We start from the raw sequence: 16823 nt of genomic DNA on the forward strand, positions 1-16823 counted from the left end.
GTTTGAGAGTGATGCTGTCATGGGGTGCTTAAATCAGCATTTGCTCCTATCAGCTGCAGTCGTGTTAGTTTATACCTGTTCAGTCATTACAGTGCACTTCCAAATATTACTTTTCATTAATGAATGTTGTATTCTCAATGAGGTAGTGATCTGGGCAAGTTTGAGTAGAGACTTAAGAAAATAAAGAAAATACAAACTAGTTACATTTGTGCTGTCAATGAGACAAATTCCTTTAATAATTCCAGGTGTGTTACGTAAAATTAATCTCTTGGATGGTCCTGATTCCCTAAGTTTGTAATAAAGATACTTGGATTTTGTTCTACCTCTGTTTTTGGGGTTCATCTTTAAACTGTTTGGACATCTGCATTTTTTTTTTTAGCTTTCACAGCTTGATTTAAACTAGAGTCCTTGAAACTTTATGCATAATATCCCATGTCAGAGCATACTAATCAGTTAGGTGCTGATCAGATGCAAGATTTTGCAGAGTTCAGAATGAAAGTAAGTTGACCAAAATAAGTTGTTAAATAAGATGGAAATAAAGTCACGAGAAGATGAGAACGAGATGAGCAGAATAGGAGAGCAAACTACTCTGAAGGTGGTCTGTAAAAAGTGGTGTGAAAGAATCCGATAACGAGTACATGTTCTGTTAATTATTCAAGGAAATGGATGCATCAGGTTGTAGAACTTCAGTTTGAAATGCAGACTTCTTTGGAGAAGCTGCTGCTTGCTTAAGTGGAGTTTCTTTTTCAAGACATTGCAAGTAATGTTTGTAGTGTATTAGAATGGATGTTTTTTAATTGCATACATTAAAAGTCATGGAACAGGTAACTGAAGTAACAGCTTTTATATTTTAGTCTGTGTGTGTAACCATTTTCTCATTAATGTGTTGATATTTATAAATTTGGCACCCAAGATAATTTTGATAGCTTGTTTGTAAATTAGTATTTTTAATGTGAGAATTATAGTGCAAGCTTGCATCTTGAAATCTGAATGAGCCATGATGAAAAACAGTACCAACAATCAGTCTGTGATTAAAAATATTTAGCTTTGAGTATGATGCCAAGTTACTGCCTTTGTATATAAGATGATATCAAAAAGAAGTTCCCCAGTTCTCACAGTGTGGTCTTGGCTTAGTCCTGTGTAAAGGAGCGTTGTCACTGAGGTCTTCACTTTGCCCTCAAGTGAAGAAAGTGGTAACCAACTGGAGTGTCTTTATGTGGGGTACATGGTGGAATGGCTAGTAGTATTCCTAACACTAAGATGCCTGATCTGTTATTCAGTCTTGAAGTTATTTCTAATATAGCGCTTTTCACACCTCTTTGCTATATGTTAGTAGGTGTTTGCTTTGTTCCATGTATGACAGCTGAGTTTAAAGGGTTTTTTTAAAATGTTTGATATTAACTTAGAAAGCTACTTCACTTTGGGTAGGAAAAATAGCTTTATCCTGCATGTAGTAGTGACTTCTACTAAAATAAGGAATGCTGTACATAGAATTTACAGCATTCTGTGGTACTATAAAGCTGAAATAAATCCTGATAGTGCAGCATCAGTAATATGTCCCGTTGTGCAAGAAAGGAAAAAATGCCAAGTTTCAGTCCCAGCTTGCCAGGCAGTACGAGAGTTGCAAATAGAGAAATGGTTCCTTTATTCAACATTGCTTTGTGGATTTTTTCAAAAACAGGTAAGTCTGTATCAGTATTACCGATACGGGGTAGAACATTTGCAGGATACCCTGCAGTTTATTAATGCTGTTTGTTGTCTTTGTCTTAATACAGATTCCATTTCCTATGTATTTCAAATCTAATGTAAGATTTTCTGTTTTCTACCAAATATAGTTTTATTATGGTGGAAACCAGAAGCTGGTATTCTGCATGTGTTATAAAGTAATCTGAGATGGAAGTTGTCACCCAGTAGAGTTAATATAGGAAGGAAATTACTTAATCACACAAAGAATCACAAATCTTTTGACAGGACTAGAGGCAATGGGTACACACAGAAACACAGGGGGTGACTTGTGAGCATCAGGGAACATTTTTACTGTTAGGGGTGAGCAAGCACTGGCACAGGCTGCCCAGAAAGGTTGTAAAATCTCCATTACTGGAGATCCTGCAAGCCATCTGGATGTGGTCCTGGGCACTGGCTCTAGGTGGCCCTGCCTGAACTGAGGAGTTGGACCAGATGGTTTCTAGAGGTCTCTTCTGAAATTAACACATCCACGGTTCTGTCAGTTAAGCAAAGCTCTGAATTTATTAAACTTTATATGAATGAATTAACAGTTAAACTCTATTATATGTTTAGGTATTTGAATCCTTCCTTGCTAGGTTTAATTTCAATGTAGATGTATGTACTGGGAAGTATTGTGAAATTTTACATTTTCAAATGAAGCATGTCAGAGATGAAAGTTCTTGGAGTGAATGAGTTGTTTTTAACAAAGACTGTGACCACGTCTTGCCCTGCCCTTCCCCCAGCACACTCTTACGGCTTCAGAGATTTTAGCCCCACAAAGATAATCAGTTCTGCTGTCATTATTTTGGAAGAGGAGGTTAGGACACTGGCCTAACTTGGCACCTGCTGCAAAAATGACAGGTAAGGAACCTTACAGGAGGGAATGGGGAGCATTGTGTGAAGTTCTGTAAAGCAGAATTGCAAACACTTCAGAAGCTGTGTATTAGTGAGTTTCACAATTAGGAATACTGTTGTTTTTTTTTAATTGGAGAAAATTGGATTATGCACAGTGTAAGAAGTTCTTTATGAAACTAGATTCCCCCTTAGGTTTTGGAAGATCCAAAATGTTTTCAAACTATGAGGTCATCATAACTATATATAAGAATTTTTCTAAAATACAAAGCTTATGCTGATTTTCTGTAGTCTTAAAACTAAGATAAGAGAAAACTTAGACTTTGCATATACATATTTTTGCTACTTTAAAACAGTCTTAAGTTATTTTGAAATAAAGATTGAGTCTTAATAGAAGTATGCCTATTTAAACATCCCTAAATCTTACTGGTTCTCTTAACTCCTTGCATAAGTGTAAATTTATTTGCATTGTGTGTAGCATAATGGTATCCTGATTTCTGTTAAAACAGTAGAGCTGTAGTGATCCTACTTAACTCTGTGTCAGCTGTGCTGGTTTAACAGTATCTTGTTTACAGGAGGCTTTTCTAAATCTCTTTCTGTAATAGGCGACCTCAGAGTTTCCAGAACCTGGCAGAACTATCTTGTGAAATTTTAACTGTAGCTTCCAGTGCCAAGTACAGCATTTTCAGGTGCTTTTCATCTCTCAGGTTTCTTAAGTTTTCTTTGTGGAGTCACATCTATACATCATTATTTCTAGGTGAAAGAGAAGATGAGGGTTAAAGGTTATTCCCTTGTTCCTTCAACAGTTTTGTACTTTTTAGCTGTTCATGATAAAGTATCACAAAATGCTCAGAACTTCACATCCATGTAACATGTCATGTGAGTTCTGAATGGAGGAAATTACCATTACTTTGACATTTTTCCAAGTTGCTCAGCATGGACATAGTTATTGAAATTAAAAAATCTGAACATTGAAAGGTATTTCTTCTGCCTCAATGACAACATTTGTAAAATGAGTAATTATAAAAATCACTGATGAGCCAGCTATTCTGGTGCTGCAGGTTCCTCAACTTGAAATGAGTGTCATATAGGGAGGGGGGCTGTATTAAAAAATACAGGATTTAGTTGCCGTTTCATACAGGATTATCTTAATGACTTGAAGTACTGCCTCACAGTGCACAAAATTTTGCAAAAAAGTATAAGGTGTGTGTATGTGTGTGTATATATATTTATAAAAAAAACACTTTTATGGTATTGTGTCTTGCATCTGGGAATGTAATGACTTGCAAATGAACAACTTTTATTAATATTACCAAATGCTTACAAATTTTAGTATCTTTTAATTCAGACCTTACTGAAGCTGTGCGGATTAAAAATTTTGAGTCTTCTGGTTAAATGCTTTCAGACATGCTCATCATTCCCTAAATACTGAAGAAATCATGTAATTTCTATATGGTGAAGATCTGCAATCCAAGAAAACAGAAACAAATGTCCCTTGATTGCAGATTGTCACTGGCATGGGTTCATTGCCACCATTTGTTCTTTTTTGAAATCTGATCCCAGAAGAGGAATATTACTGTATTCACATTCCTCATTCTGTGTAACATGCTAACGTCAGGTATCCTACACCTTGTAACTTAAAAGTTGTGAAATGGATGTAAAATTAAATGCCTTATTGGCTTAGCTCAAGTAGTATTTTCCCCTTTGTTTCAAGGAGCTTAATTCTCCTTTTGAGCCCTAATTCAGTAATATTTTTTTCCCTTAAATGCTTGCTTGCTTCTACTTCTCTGCAAGTGTGTGAACTTAAGAGAATTTGACAAACACAAGATTGGGAAAAATTGTGTTGCAGTTCGTTTCCTATAATCCCTGGCAGTGATGCAGTGATGCCAGGTAACAACTCATTTAGTCTCTGGGGATTTCATTGCCCTCAGCAGGGACTGCTCATAATTAAGTTGAGCAGTTTTGGCCAGACTGAAGTTAAAACTGAGAGAAGAATGCGAAGGATAAGATTGCTTGACCATTTAAGAATGCTTAGCACTGTATCTTCTTTTAGTATGTCAGCAGTAAACATTGTTATCTGTTACCTCTTGATAGGTAAGCCTGAACAAATGCAAACACGAACACAGCTCCATGGATCATCTCGGGTTCCCTTTGGAAACCCCAAATAAGTGGCCACAAGGGATTGTATGTTATCCTGAGAACAGCTCGGCATTGGAGTTCTTCTTTCTGTGTGCTGGATAGTGGTTCTGCTACTCCCAAAATCATACCTGTGTCTGCTGGTGCAAAATGCCTTATGGTCACTTCAGTGGAAGTCAAAATTTACCTGTGCTGCTGTTGTATGTTGCTAGGTAATTTTTAAAGTAGACCTAAAATAAAGGGGGAATGGGGGAAGAAGCTCTTTGTTACAGTAGCCACCAAAAATCCTATAAATTAAAAAATTAAAACCAGGAAACTCAACCAAACCACAAAACCTGTTCTGTCAGTCAGACTGGTGAAGCTGCCTCACATCTGTGTGCAAGGTAAATGTGAAGTGTCCTTCAGTGTTGTAGTGTTCCTGCTGTTCCTGAGAACTGAGAGCTGTTCCTGCTCTGAATTAGCACTGGCAGCCTGGAGCCTGTCCCGCACAGCCGGTCTCTGCGGGGAGGTATCCTGCTACGCTTAGTATGCATTAACTTGAGATAGGTGCACGTAGGAGCTGGTTTTCAATTTTCCTTCATAATGATCCAGTATGCACAGTATCACTCAGTTTGTGTGTGATGCCTCTCTTCTCTCCACAACAGGCATGTTAATCATACTGTTAGCCTTTTAGACTATTTCAGATTAATTTTGCTTGGCACCATACTCACTTTAATTTAAAGAAGAACTTTATAATATGAATCAAAATTCAGTCTTTTACTTTGAAAACAACTTTCTGTTGTGTTCCAGCTCATTCTTAGACATCACTTTTTTCATCACTGGCTGCTTGGATACATTCAACTCTAACAAATTAATTACTGCTAATCATAAACAGTAGAGTTTATATAGGTTTATATAGGGTAGAGAGGTTGGACTGATCTTCCAAGAATTGAAGAGAATTGTGAATAAATAGTGCAGGAGCACATTGCTAGTAAAAACCATACACATTTTAATACTCCAGCAGTCTTACTGGGTGGTTTTAGAGCCTGTCATCAGAAATATACTGTATTTATTTGGCTCCAGCTTTGTCACTAGAATCAAATGATTTCCAAGAATATGGCTTTCTCTTCAGTACTTTCAGTACTTTTCACTGCTTTCTCTTCAGTAAATCTGGGTGACCAAGAAAGAGAAAGTAATATACATGGTCAGTTACAGAAACTGGACAGCCTTGATGCTTTAGCTTTATTCATGGGAGCAGAGGGGAAAGGGAGAAACTAATTATTGGGGTTTTTTTCATATTAAAATACAGACTGAAAGATGTGCAATTTGTAATTTTAGCCTTCCTGTTAAATGGGTACACATACATATCAATAGCTACATTAACTTCACCATGTTGAGGTCATGTCTTGGGACAAAAACACTTGTCCAGGTGATGGTTCCAGCCAGCTCCCTATGACTGAAAGTTCATCGCTACAGCTATTACTGCATTTGACTTGCTAAATGATTGTAGTATCAACACTTGCCAAGTTGTATCTCTAGTTAGAAAGGGTTAGTAGGCTGTGCTCTGTCATATGTGGTTTAGGAAGTAAGTATCTATCTTGCTACAGAATAGATAACTTTTGAAATCTGGTAGCAAGTTTCACCATTGGGTGGGACGGAAGATAAAAAGGAACCAAATGGGAGAATTGATTTAATAGGACTCATACATTAAATCATGCTAACTTTAAAACCATATTTATTCTGACTGCAAGTCTTAGCCTGTTTTAAAACTGTGTCTGATAAGGTAAATGTTACCTTTATTGTAAGTGTTTGTGGTTGTGTGTTGTAATTTACACGTATGTCACCTCTTGAGTTGTTTTTTGGGACTGTTCCTAAAGTGAAGCTAGTCTGAAAGGTGCAACCTGTGTGTGGCTTTCCAAAGGAATTCTTTCTGTAATAAATACTTTGCAGGGTGTGCTAAGTTTTGTGATCTTCAAACAGAACCTCAAGATGTTGGAAAATTGTTTTAACAAGTCTTTACTTGAGAGTATGGGGAGTTCTTCACCCCTTTGTGCTGTTGTAATCAGGACCTTTCTAGGCAGTCTTCTCTGTAGACATTTCATTAGGGCTCTCAAGCTCTGCAGCGTGTTTCTGTGCCTGAGTAAGGGATTATGCTAAGCCTGTCAAACATTGCAGTGCTCACATCTTGCAAGTCGGAGGCATTTATGGAGAAGAGGTAATTTTAATTCTGGGAGGAAGGAATGTGTCTACAGGTGAGAGCTGTTTTGAAGCCTGAATGGCTGGGGCATGGAGCTGTTGAATTTTAAACAGTTCGGATACTTTCCTTGCACGTGTACTCTATAAGAAGACACACACTGCAAGATGGATACCCTTACTAGGTCTTCTATTTAGTAATTTTTAATAGAATGACAGTAATTCATTAATAATTAGTAAATATAGTAGGAAAAATATTGACTAGCTGTTCTTCCAACTGCACTTAGTGCAAATACAAGCAGATCTATTGCAGAAGTTGTAAAATTATCCAAGTCCTTAACTTTCGCATCTAATGCTTGTAGTATTAAAACTGTATTTTAATGATACTTGTATGTTGTGAGATGTTACTATAAAGTGGAACATTTTACTCCAGCTCAGTTTAGTTGTATTATTTTGATAGATAATTTTGCCCCTAATTAATAACATCAGTGTAACAACATGCTGCAGAAAGAGGAGAATGCAGTGAGAGCTTGTTAGTTCTCAAGTGTCACTAATCACCTGGTGTTGTGTGCAGGGATTCTGATCATTTCAGTGGCACTAATATTAAAAGGATGAAATACCACTTTCACCATGTGCCTTGGCAGGCCTAAAAGACAACTTGTGGAATATATTCTGTCACATGAAGTACATATGTTTTAGAAAACCTCCAAAGAGGAATGACTTGGCTCTTTGGAGCAGAACTGCAATTAATCTACTCCAAGAAAAATATTAATATCTAGGAACTTCTTAATGTTCTTGGAACAGTTGTTGTTTAACTGCTGAGGTAGTAAAAATTTAAATAAAATCTGTGGAGAAACAACTAAATGGTAAGTTTGGGTAGAGAATAAATGGATTATTTTCTGGTAATGGGAAGTTTTATTATGGCTTGTTACTTCATATATAATGGGTTTTTGAAAAAAGCAGCTTTTACTGTGTTTTCTCTTTTGCTTGAAATGCCAGTTATTTACTGTCTCTTTATTTTTTAGGTTACTATTAAAATCTTAAAATGCAGATGAAGACTGGCTTGTGCAGAATCCTTCTGCTATCTTATGCAGACAAAAGGGAATCCTAAACCAGATTTTAGTACGAGGTAAGTATTAAGGTATATGGCTTTATCCAGCAGTTACTGAAATCAGTACCTCACTTTTTGTTCAGATTTGTGATTTGATGTAGTTGTGCTTCTACACTTCAACTTGATTTCAGATAATGTAATTAATTCCTGGCATAATTCCTGCCACGTGTTGTTTTTAAAGGACTTCAAGCATATATACACAGCCTCTAGCAGTCAGTTCAAGCTCTGCCCAGCCATCCTAACCCCATAGTGCCACATGAATATGGTGCCATGTCTGAGCTTCTGCATGTTACTGATACATTGCACTCAGAATCCTGTTTGTTTTTACAACCAACACAGCAGTTAGTGATTCTGAAGCTTCTTTGGCGATAATCAGAGGGCTCTGGTCTGGAAGGCAGTGTCCATGCACTCTGGGAAGCCTGGGGCAGTTTGGTTTGCATGCACACAAGTGTGTAGTGCCATCTGCCCTGACTGTGGGCAGCATCTCAGTGGGGGCAGCACAGTTTCAAAGGGAGTTCTGTGCAGCTAAGTTCAATAGTTCTGGTAGTTCCAAAATACCAGTTATTCTTATAAAGTAAAATAAACTTAAACACTGGTGGGATTTGACCAAGATGTGCAAGTTCTACTGGTAAAGCAAGAGAAACTTGTGTTGATTCTTCCGTGTGTGTTTGGCTTAGCAAAAGGACTCAGAGCTGTCTCTGTATAGTTGTGTTAACAGTAAGTAAGAGAACTGGATATATAAAGGATCAGAACAATTTTTCTGTTTCATAATTACCTATAAAAGGTATCTCTGTCCATGGCAGAGGTTCAGACCAGATCATCATCTCTCTCCATGTGCTGGCAACTTTCTTTGTAAAGCAGGATGCCATTGACTACCTTTGTGGCCAGGTTGTGCTCTTTGCTCAGGGTGGTTCTTGGACTTGGTTTTCACCAGGGCCACCGTGTCCTTACCTGCAAAGGGGCTTTCCAGCCAGCTGGCCTCCAGCCTGTCCTAGTGTCTGGGATTATTTCTCAGTCCCCAGGTGCAGGATTTGGTGTTTCCTTCTGTTGAATTTCATGAGATCCTGTAAGCCCATTTCTCCAGCCTGTCAAGGGATCACTGGATGGTGGCATGACACTGTGGCCTTAGCAGCCACTCTTCTCAGCTTTGTGCCACCTGCAGACTTGCTGAGGATGAGCTAGGACAGAAATGAAGATCTTGAAAAGGACTTGCCTCAGTATGGGGACACTGCTATTCACTTGCATCCTAGGGGACTTCATGCCACTGGACAACATTTTAGGTCCGTCTGTTCAGCCAGTTTTTAGTCCACCTCACGGTCCACTTACTGAACCTGTCTACTGTCAGTAGTCTGACAGTATTATGACAGTATCAAAATGATAACTGGAGATACTATGGCAGTGTCAAAAGATTTCATAAGGTACAATATCCACTGCTCTCCCCATGTCCACTGAACTGGTCGCCTCACCAGAGAGGCTCTCCAATTGGGATCCCTAAGAATTTACAAATAATCTCTTTGTAAATCCATGCTGACTGCTGCCACTTACCTTCTTGGTCTGGAAATGGTTTTCTGGAGTAGTTGGTCCATGACTTTCCCAGGGCCTGTAGTTCCCTGGGCCCTCTTTCCTGCCCTTGAAGTGACTTTTCCTTTCACCTGGTCCTTGCACACCTCTCCCAGTTGCAACACTGTCAGCAATGGAGAGTGGCCTTGCAAGGCCAGCAGTCAGCTCTTTCAGCACTCATGGGAGCATCCCATCAGGCTCAGCACATGTGACTTGTCCAGTTTGTGGACCCTGTCATGTTCTTCATACTGGGAGGGGCACCGAGGAGGTGGGAAAGTCGTTGCACACCTTGTTTTGTGGTTTTGCTTTTGCCCTTTACTAAGGAGTCCTATTATTTTCTAGTTGTAGTAAAATCACAGTATAAAAATTATCACACAGTAATTTGTAAAATAAACCAGACTACTGAATTAAGCAAGCTACAAGCATTTACTCACAAAATCTAAAAAAGACAAGCAGCTAAAACTCTTCATCAGGAAAGTAGTAGTGAAACAGAAATTGCCCAATTTTTTTAGTTTTATTCAAATGGGATTTTTCTTTTTTTTTTTTTTCATCCAGAAGACATTTTCTCATTTAGCCATTGGAATTCAGTCTTGCTTGTCACTACATATGAGTGTGCTGCTGTGCATGAGAGCCATTTGGGAACCTCAGTGCTTGGCAGGTTTCCCAGGCATCTCAGAATTTTTCTGTCAGCTTAGTTTCCTTCCTGTGAAGGGAAAAAAGGATGGTCAAGGTTCCTTGGAGATATAAGTATTCCTTTTACTGGCTAAATAACAACTCCTTGTCTCAAGTGATAAAAACCTGTCTTCCTCTACTCCATTCCTCACTGGTCTGTGGACCTCACACTGCAGTGTGAACCTGGCTGACAAAGTGTAATGGGCTAATGAATTGTGTTAAGTGTTGTGCCAGGCTGCCTGCTCCTGGGCTTCCTGAACAGAGGGAGCTCCAGGTAAACTTGGTGGGGAGGGCTCTCTCAAAAATTGCTGGCATTTTTCAGCTCTTTATCCAACTGTGTTGCTGATGTGTTGCTCAGTTATTTGCCATTTGAGTCTTAAATTCTCTACTGTGATGACAAAAGCACACTTGCAGGGAAGTTATCACTCAAGTGTCTCTTGTAGCTCCTCAGCCTAAATCATACTTACTTCTTGGAAATGTTCCTCTCCACTGAATGCATTAGGTTTCAATGAAAGCCACCAGTGGCTGCCCACCCTCAGAACTGAAGATGGCTGTTACATTGTGATGTTTTTATAAAATGCTGCTCTGCACCTCTGGAGTTACAAGGACCATCCGGGTGAGATTATACTACAATCGTGTTATCACTTGTTAGAATTCCTGTAATGGTACATTTTGTACTCAGTTTTCAGTTTGTTAGTACTAGTTTTGTGCTTAATGTGTGTATGGTTTTTTCCTTTGTATCTCTCTGTGCTCTTGGGCACACAAATAATGCTGTTATCTAATAAAATAGTAACTAAATCTGTCACACCTGGCTGAAGGTAGGAGAAGGACAAACTGAACATTCTCAGTTAAGCTGTTTTCTCTCTCCTTGCAGACAGGCCAGGCCTGTGAGACCTGAAGGAAAAGGACTGTTTGAAATAATAGAAAGGGACCCAGCCTGGAGGTGGTGTGTTCCCCAGCAATACCTCAGCTTGGAAAAGACACGAGAAGAATGTGAATAGATCTGCCTGAGAGCTCCAAGACCTCTTCCTACATGAGGAGACAAGTTACAGCTTTTGTGATGTTACTGTTTTCAGCCTCTGGCACAGGTGGTGCCAGTCCAGCATTTCACAGTAAAGCTGATGTTGGTCTACTTTGATGTGTAACTGGAGGTACTGACGCCCTTTTCATCTAGACTGCACTCAAAGTAGATTTTCTTTCTAGAAACAGTAGTGTTAAGGGAAATGGGTGTCAGTAAAAGGATTAAAGGTTGTACATTCTACAAGAATAATAAAGAGTAAATGATATATTAAATTACTGCTTGGTTTAAATGATTGCTGTTGGACTTGAAAAAAGTAAGAAAATATTTTCAAGCTCTATGATATAACAGGGAAGTGGTAGGGTTTAAAGAAGAAGCAGTAATGTGGATTGTGTTTATGCTGCAGTAGTTTAGAAGAACACAGAAGTATTAATTACCTAGAGAAAAATGTTATGAGCCAGTGACAGCTGAAAAGAACTGGAAGGAAATGTTAATCATAGGGCAGATTACAGCTGCAATAAGTTGTCTGTACTGTTGAGTAGGAATTTATGCTACAAATGCCTGCTGTCTTAATGTAGGCCAATAAAAAGATGAAATACCATGAATGAAGAATGAAAAAATAATTTTATGTGATGTATTTGAACACTGGCCTGTAACATATCACCAGGGTTTTCTATAGCTATCGCAACACTGTTTCAAATTAAATGAGTAACAGCATGTGTATTTTCTATTTTCTGAAATCAGCAAGGCAGTGGACATGAAGGCTTGTCAGGAACCTCACACAATTAAGTCCTGCAGTGGGAACTGAACTAAGTTGATGCAGTTGTAGATCCTGGACACAGACTGGTGGCAAAGCAGCTTTGCAGAAGCTGATATGAGGCTCTGAGGGACAAGTGAAGGTGTCTACCCACATGCTGGGCTCCATTAGAAGATGATGGCTGAGCAGGGTCCAGAAGAGCACTCTCTGTTCAGCACTTCTGAGACTGCAGCTGAGACACTGCCCAGTTCTGGGCTCTTGAAGACAAGAAGATGTGGGAACAAGTCCCATGGAAGTCATTGGGACATCAGAAGGCTGGAGCACAGGAGCCATGGGGCCAGGTAGCAGTGTTTTTTCCAGCTGGAGAAGAGGAGGTGGGGGTAGTTAAGAGATCCTGTTAATCCAGCTGTGTAAGAGAAGTGCGTAGAGAAGGTGGAGCCAGGCTTGTGGTAGTGGTGCACAGTAAGGTGGTAGTCTTGTACCTTTGTTCCAGTGCATGCAAGTGTTGCACCATACACTTAGAACAGTGCAAGGCAGTACTGTGTGGCTGTCCTTACCTGGACTCCCTGCACCGTGGAACCATTGGGGGCTTCCTGGTAATCATTTGGTTTCAGGAAGGGTGGATGCAGGGGGACCCAGACCCTGGTCTGAGGGTTCACTTGTGGTTTTAGGGATCTTAACCCTGCTATTCACAGAAAGAACTATTCTGATATTGACACAGTAGAGCTGACACATCTAGAAAGGTGAGGGAACTTCCAAAGCCTCTAAAGCTCCTGTGCAAGCTTTTCCATACAGGTTGTCTCACCCAACTTCATAAAGCCTTTTTTAGAAAAACACTGTCAGCACAGCACCTTTCCCCCTCCCCCACTGGAGGGTTGTATTCAGTGTGTAAGGCAGCTGCTGTAACAGGCCTAACAGGGCTTTCTTCCCAAATTCATCTCTGTTCTTGGCTAGGGAAAGTTTGTACAAGTAACAGCTCCAGGGTGCAAGAGTTCTCATCAGAAAGTGGCAGTCTGTGCTACAGATCAAGATGTCACCACATGGGTAATCCTGTCCCTTCAAGCTCTGGTGGTCCATGCCCACACAGTTGCAATGAATTCAGTTTTGGAGCAGGCCCTCATCTCCCTGTCTTCAATTCCCATACACATGGTTTGGGTTGTCTCAACAGCAGAGCTGTGCCTTCCATTAAGAGCAACAGGCACAGCAGAGGAGGGAGACAATGGGAAGGTCTGACCCCTCTATTCTAACTGCACCAGTGCCACCAGTAACTGATCAGAGGAGTTCCTTACACTTCAGATCATGTAGGAAATATTACAGACATTCTTGGAAAAAGATTCAGTTGTAGCTACCATGCATGACACAAAAGACTTCGCTGTGGAAAAACAGGTGACTTGAAAAAGAACCATCTGCCTAGTCCCTTCCTGCTGGCTGCTATACGTGATGTATCTGAGATTTGAGAGACCCTTTTAAATCTTTATTTTTCCTGCTGTGTCAGTTCTACTCAAATTTCCAGTGTGTGGTATCTTCTTGGTAGTTTTTTCCAAACTTGTCTTTGTCCCTCACTCAAACATTTTAAGAGACATTCAGGAGGTGAAAAATATTTTCCTTGTTTACATGGGACACAGAAAACCAAGAATTTTGAAGTGCTGGGATTCAGTGATGGGCTTGCAGTGCATGCCCATGCTGCAGTAGCTTAGAAACACATGGCCTTTTTATATAGTCTTCTTGCCTTCTTAAGAGACATGACTCCATTATGGACTCCAGCAAAACTAAACACACTGCTACAGTAATGCATCCTGCAGGGTCGTCACTGCTCCCATGACCCTGGGCAGTCACCACTTCCCGAGGAAAGACATGTTACAGCAGCTGTTTTCCAGTACTGTATGGAAAGGCACACGGTAGTAAGAGAATTACAGCAGAGACAGACAAGCGGAACATTTTGAGACAGCTCCTGTGCACTTGGAGCAGTCCTGGCTGGCTAAGATGGCATCAGAATGCTGTGCTGTCTGTTCCCCATATTGGAACATCTTTCTTAAATGCAGTCTGATCAAAACCCATATTGTTTTTGTGAATGGCTGCAGAAAGCACAGAAGCCCTATGGCATGATCAGCTGCATCACCCACCAACCTTTAGCACCTGTGAAAGAAACCACGAACAGCAGTACTGGTGCTGGAGCAGTGAAGGTAAGGACCCTGAGCCTTCAGAACCATTTGCTACCACTGCAGTTCATGGGAACTGCAGCTGCAGCCCTTGCTGGTGGCAGCAAGAAGAAACGGAGCAAGTATTTCAAAGGTATTTCTCCACAGTGCCTAAAGAATTGCTTTTTATTGTAGCTACTTTCTCTTCATCCTTTGTCCACCAAACCTTTTTCAGCAATTGGATAAAAACCATACAATAAAAACAGACGAAACCCAGCTTCAAACAGCTTTCCATACACTTATGCATCTTCAATAGGGATTCTTAATTTATATTACCAACTAAAAGAGAAAGATGACTGCAAAACATCCATCCCTAATAAAAGCATCATGAAACCCAGATCTTCATTCCCACGTTCTGTAGAACTTCTCCCCTTCTCCCAAGTGCCTCAAGATAAAAAACATCTGGAAAAACCCTCAAAATCAACAGCCTTTGACAAACTACTTGCTCTATCAACTCTTGGAGCATTACTAGACATTTTTAGGTTAGACTGTACAACAGTTTCTAAATAGCGTCTCTATCACTTAGACATTTGTTCAAAACACCTTTTATCCCCACCTGGAGCAGCTCCAGCATTTCCCACTGGCAGGTGCTGTACAGGGCTTGTCCCACACACTGTGTTGCCACACGTCCTGTGCCACAGTAACTGCGAGGGGCAGCCACGTAGATGAAACCTGGCACTCCAGTGTAAGGAAACACGAGCGTCCCCTTTCCTTATGCATCATCCAGGGTTATGCACACTGACTAAAATTTCAGCTACACAAAGTCCCAAGTGCTGGCAGTGACATACCTGATTCTCAGCCAGTGCTTTTCATGCATCTCAGGTGTTCACACTTAGCAAAGTGAGGTATCTAACATATTTCAGAGAGGTGGAGGTATAAAGTCTTTTCAAAACCCAAATTTGTTAAGATTTCATCAATACTGTGCAAAACCATAAGCAACTATTGTAAATCAAAACAGAAATGAGTATTTGTATGTCATGCTGCTGTTCTAGTTTTATATAGCTTAATGTGACATTCCACAAAATTGGTGTCCTTTGTTACTCATTTGGCATCTCTTAAATATGAAAAATTTAAACTTCAACAACCAAAAATTAAAAACCAGTTAATTGAACTCTATATTAAAAAAATCACAGTTCTTAAAAGGATACTTCATACAGCTGCACCATTTTGATGGTGAGCAGTCAAAATCATCAAGAATTTATGCACAATAGTTTTGCTAATAATATAGGCACATAGTGGCATGTAAACTACACATGACAACTAGAACAGCAAAGGCACGATCTGGTTTGGTTTTTTCTACCTTTCAAGATGTTGGTTAATTTACAAAGAAAAATATTCTATACTCCATGCAGAAGTATTACATTTCTATTTTACAGCACAGGACCATTTCAAAACTGCTGTCATCTGATGAGTAATTTAAATAAAATAATAATATAATAATAATAAAATAAAAAGATAGCAGCTTTTTGTACTGAGGAACTGAATTTCTGAAGTAAAGGACAACACATGTTCTGTCGTCTGTCAGGCTGAGGACATCTGAAATTCTTTATGTATCTTCTTGTCTACAAAAAGCACTGCCTGGACACTGAAGGTAGTTACAAGCTTTCTGGTTTGCTATTTTAAGCTTGTGTTTGTTTTTCCAGATGTCACCTAAGACCTCAAAAGTTAAGATGTTTGTAAAACTATTGGTTGCTTCTCTAATACCAAAGCAGGTTTAACCAGTGATTTACCTGGCAACCCTTCTGTGAACTGAGCCTGTTCAGATGTCTTTGTTCATGCCTGCAGACTGAACTCTGTTAGTTCAAAGGGAATCACTAAGCATAACTGTAATTGAGAGACAAGAACAGGAGCAGTTTTAAACCAGAACACAGCCCTCAGCAATTTAAAAGTTAAACCTAATGCAGTAATTTTAAAGTGTAATTTCTGCCCATGGCTCAAATAATATGACAGTTCTGCATTTCACAGAGAAACATTAGAGTAAGTAGAAAACTTTAGTTTACAAATGAAGATCTTTAAAAAAGACATTTCATGTAATTACCTTAAATAGTTCTTATATGCACCATTCCACATTGTGGAAAAGCTGAAATATGCAGTCTGGACTCCACAAGTTAAAGAAAAACAGAATTATATGTATTGGCACAAATACTTACATCTACATCTGTACAAAGTAAAAAATGCTGATAACCCTGTCCCACCAGTGCAGCCTATTCAACTGCTCTCCAACACACTCTTCCTGTGACTGCCAATGAGTGGCAGCAAGCTGGGAACTGAGACTTCAGAGTGTGGTGCCAAAAAGTTCCAAACTGCTTTGTCAGTCTCTGAACAGAGGAATCAGAAGTATATCCAAAAAAGTGTCAGTCCACTCGGCATGCTCAGAGGTCACTGCAGTTGCACTCTGTAAGCCCCTATGAGCAGCTTTACCTGTAAAAGCAAACAAAGGTTTCCATTATAATAACAGAACTAACCCTTGGCAATGTTCCCAAGTTCTGGCAATGTCACGGGATGTAGGAAACGGGGATCAGGAGACAGAGGAAAATCCTTAATTTTACATACGTTTAATTGCAACATACAGCTAGAAGCATTCAGTGTCTGGAAGAGTTACTGTACAACAAACGAACACAC

The 16823-nt window shown here is 39.7% G+C and overlaps 2 protein-coding genes across 6 annotated transcripts in view; one reads left to right on the forward strand and one right to left on the reverse strand.

Moving 5' to 3' along the window:
- PSPC1 (paraspeckle component 1) overlaps positions 1 to 15534 on the forward strand; it is a 61579-nt gene extending 46045 nt beyond the window's left edge. Inside the window, exons 9-13 of one of the 3 annotated variants that reach the window (XR_015284769.1) lie at positions 7911 to 8014; positions 10731 to 10844; positions 11103 to 11379; positions 11991 to 12344; positions 14085 to 15534. The gene's annotated coding sequence lies outside the window, so the exon portion shown is untranslated. Of the gene's footprint in view, positions 1 to 7910; positions 8015 to 10730; positions 10845 to 11102; positions 11522 to 11990 lie in introns of those variants that run through there. The other 2 variants (XR_015284770.1, XR_015284768.1) reach the window with 2 other exon arrangements.
- MPHOSPH8 (M-phase phosphoprotein 8) overlaps positions 9964 to 16823 on the reverse strand; it is a 28922-nt gene continuing 22062 nt past the window's right edge. The window contains exons 13-14 of one of the 3 annotated variants that reach the window (XR_015284766.1): positions 16352 to 16622; positions 9964 to 10259 (exon numbers count right to left, since the gene is read on the reverse strand). Coding sequence is in view for 1 of the 3 variants with exons in the window: in XM_023918732.2 (XP_023774500.2) it covers positions 16581 to 16622 (42 nt within the window). In the remaining 2 variants the exon portion in view is untranslated. Of the gene's footprint in view, positions 10260 to 14296; positions 16623 to 16823 lie in introns of those variants that run through there. The other 2 variants (XR_015284767.1, XM_023918732.2) reach the window with 2 other exon arrangements.

Source organism: Cyanistes caeruleus, chromosome 3 (assembly GCF_971803275.1).
Source record: "Cyanistes caeruleus chromosome 3, bCyaCae1.hap1.1, whole genome shotgun sequence".
Classification (NCBI taxonomy): domain Eukaryota; kingdom Metazoa; phylum Chordata; class Aves; order Passeriformes; family Paridae; genus Cyanistes; species Cyanistes caeruleus.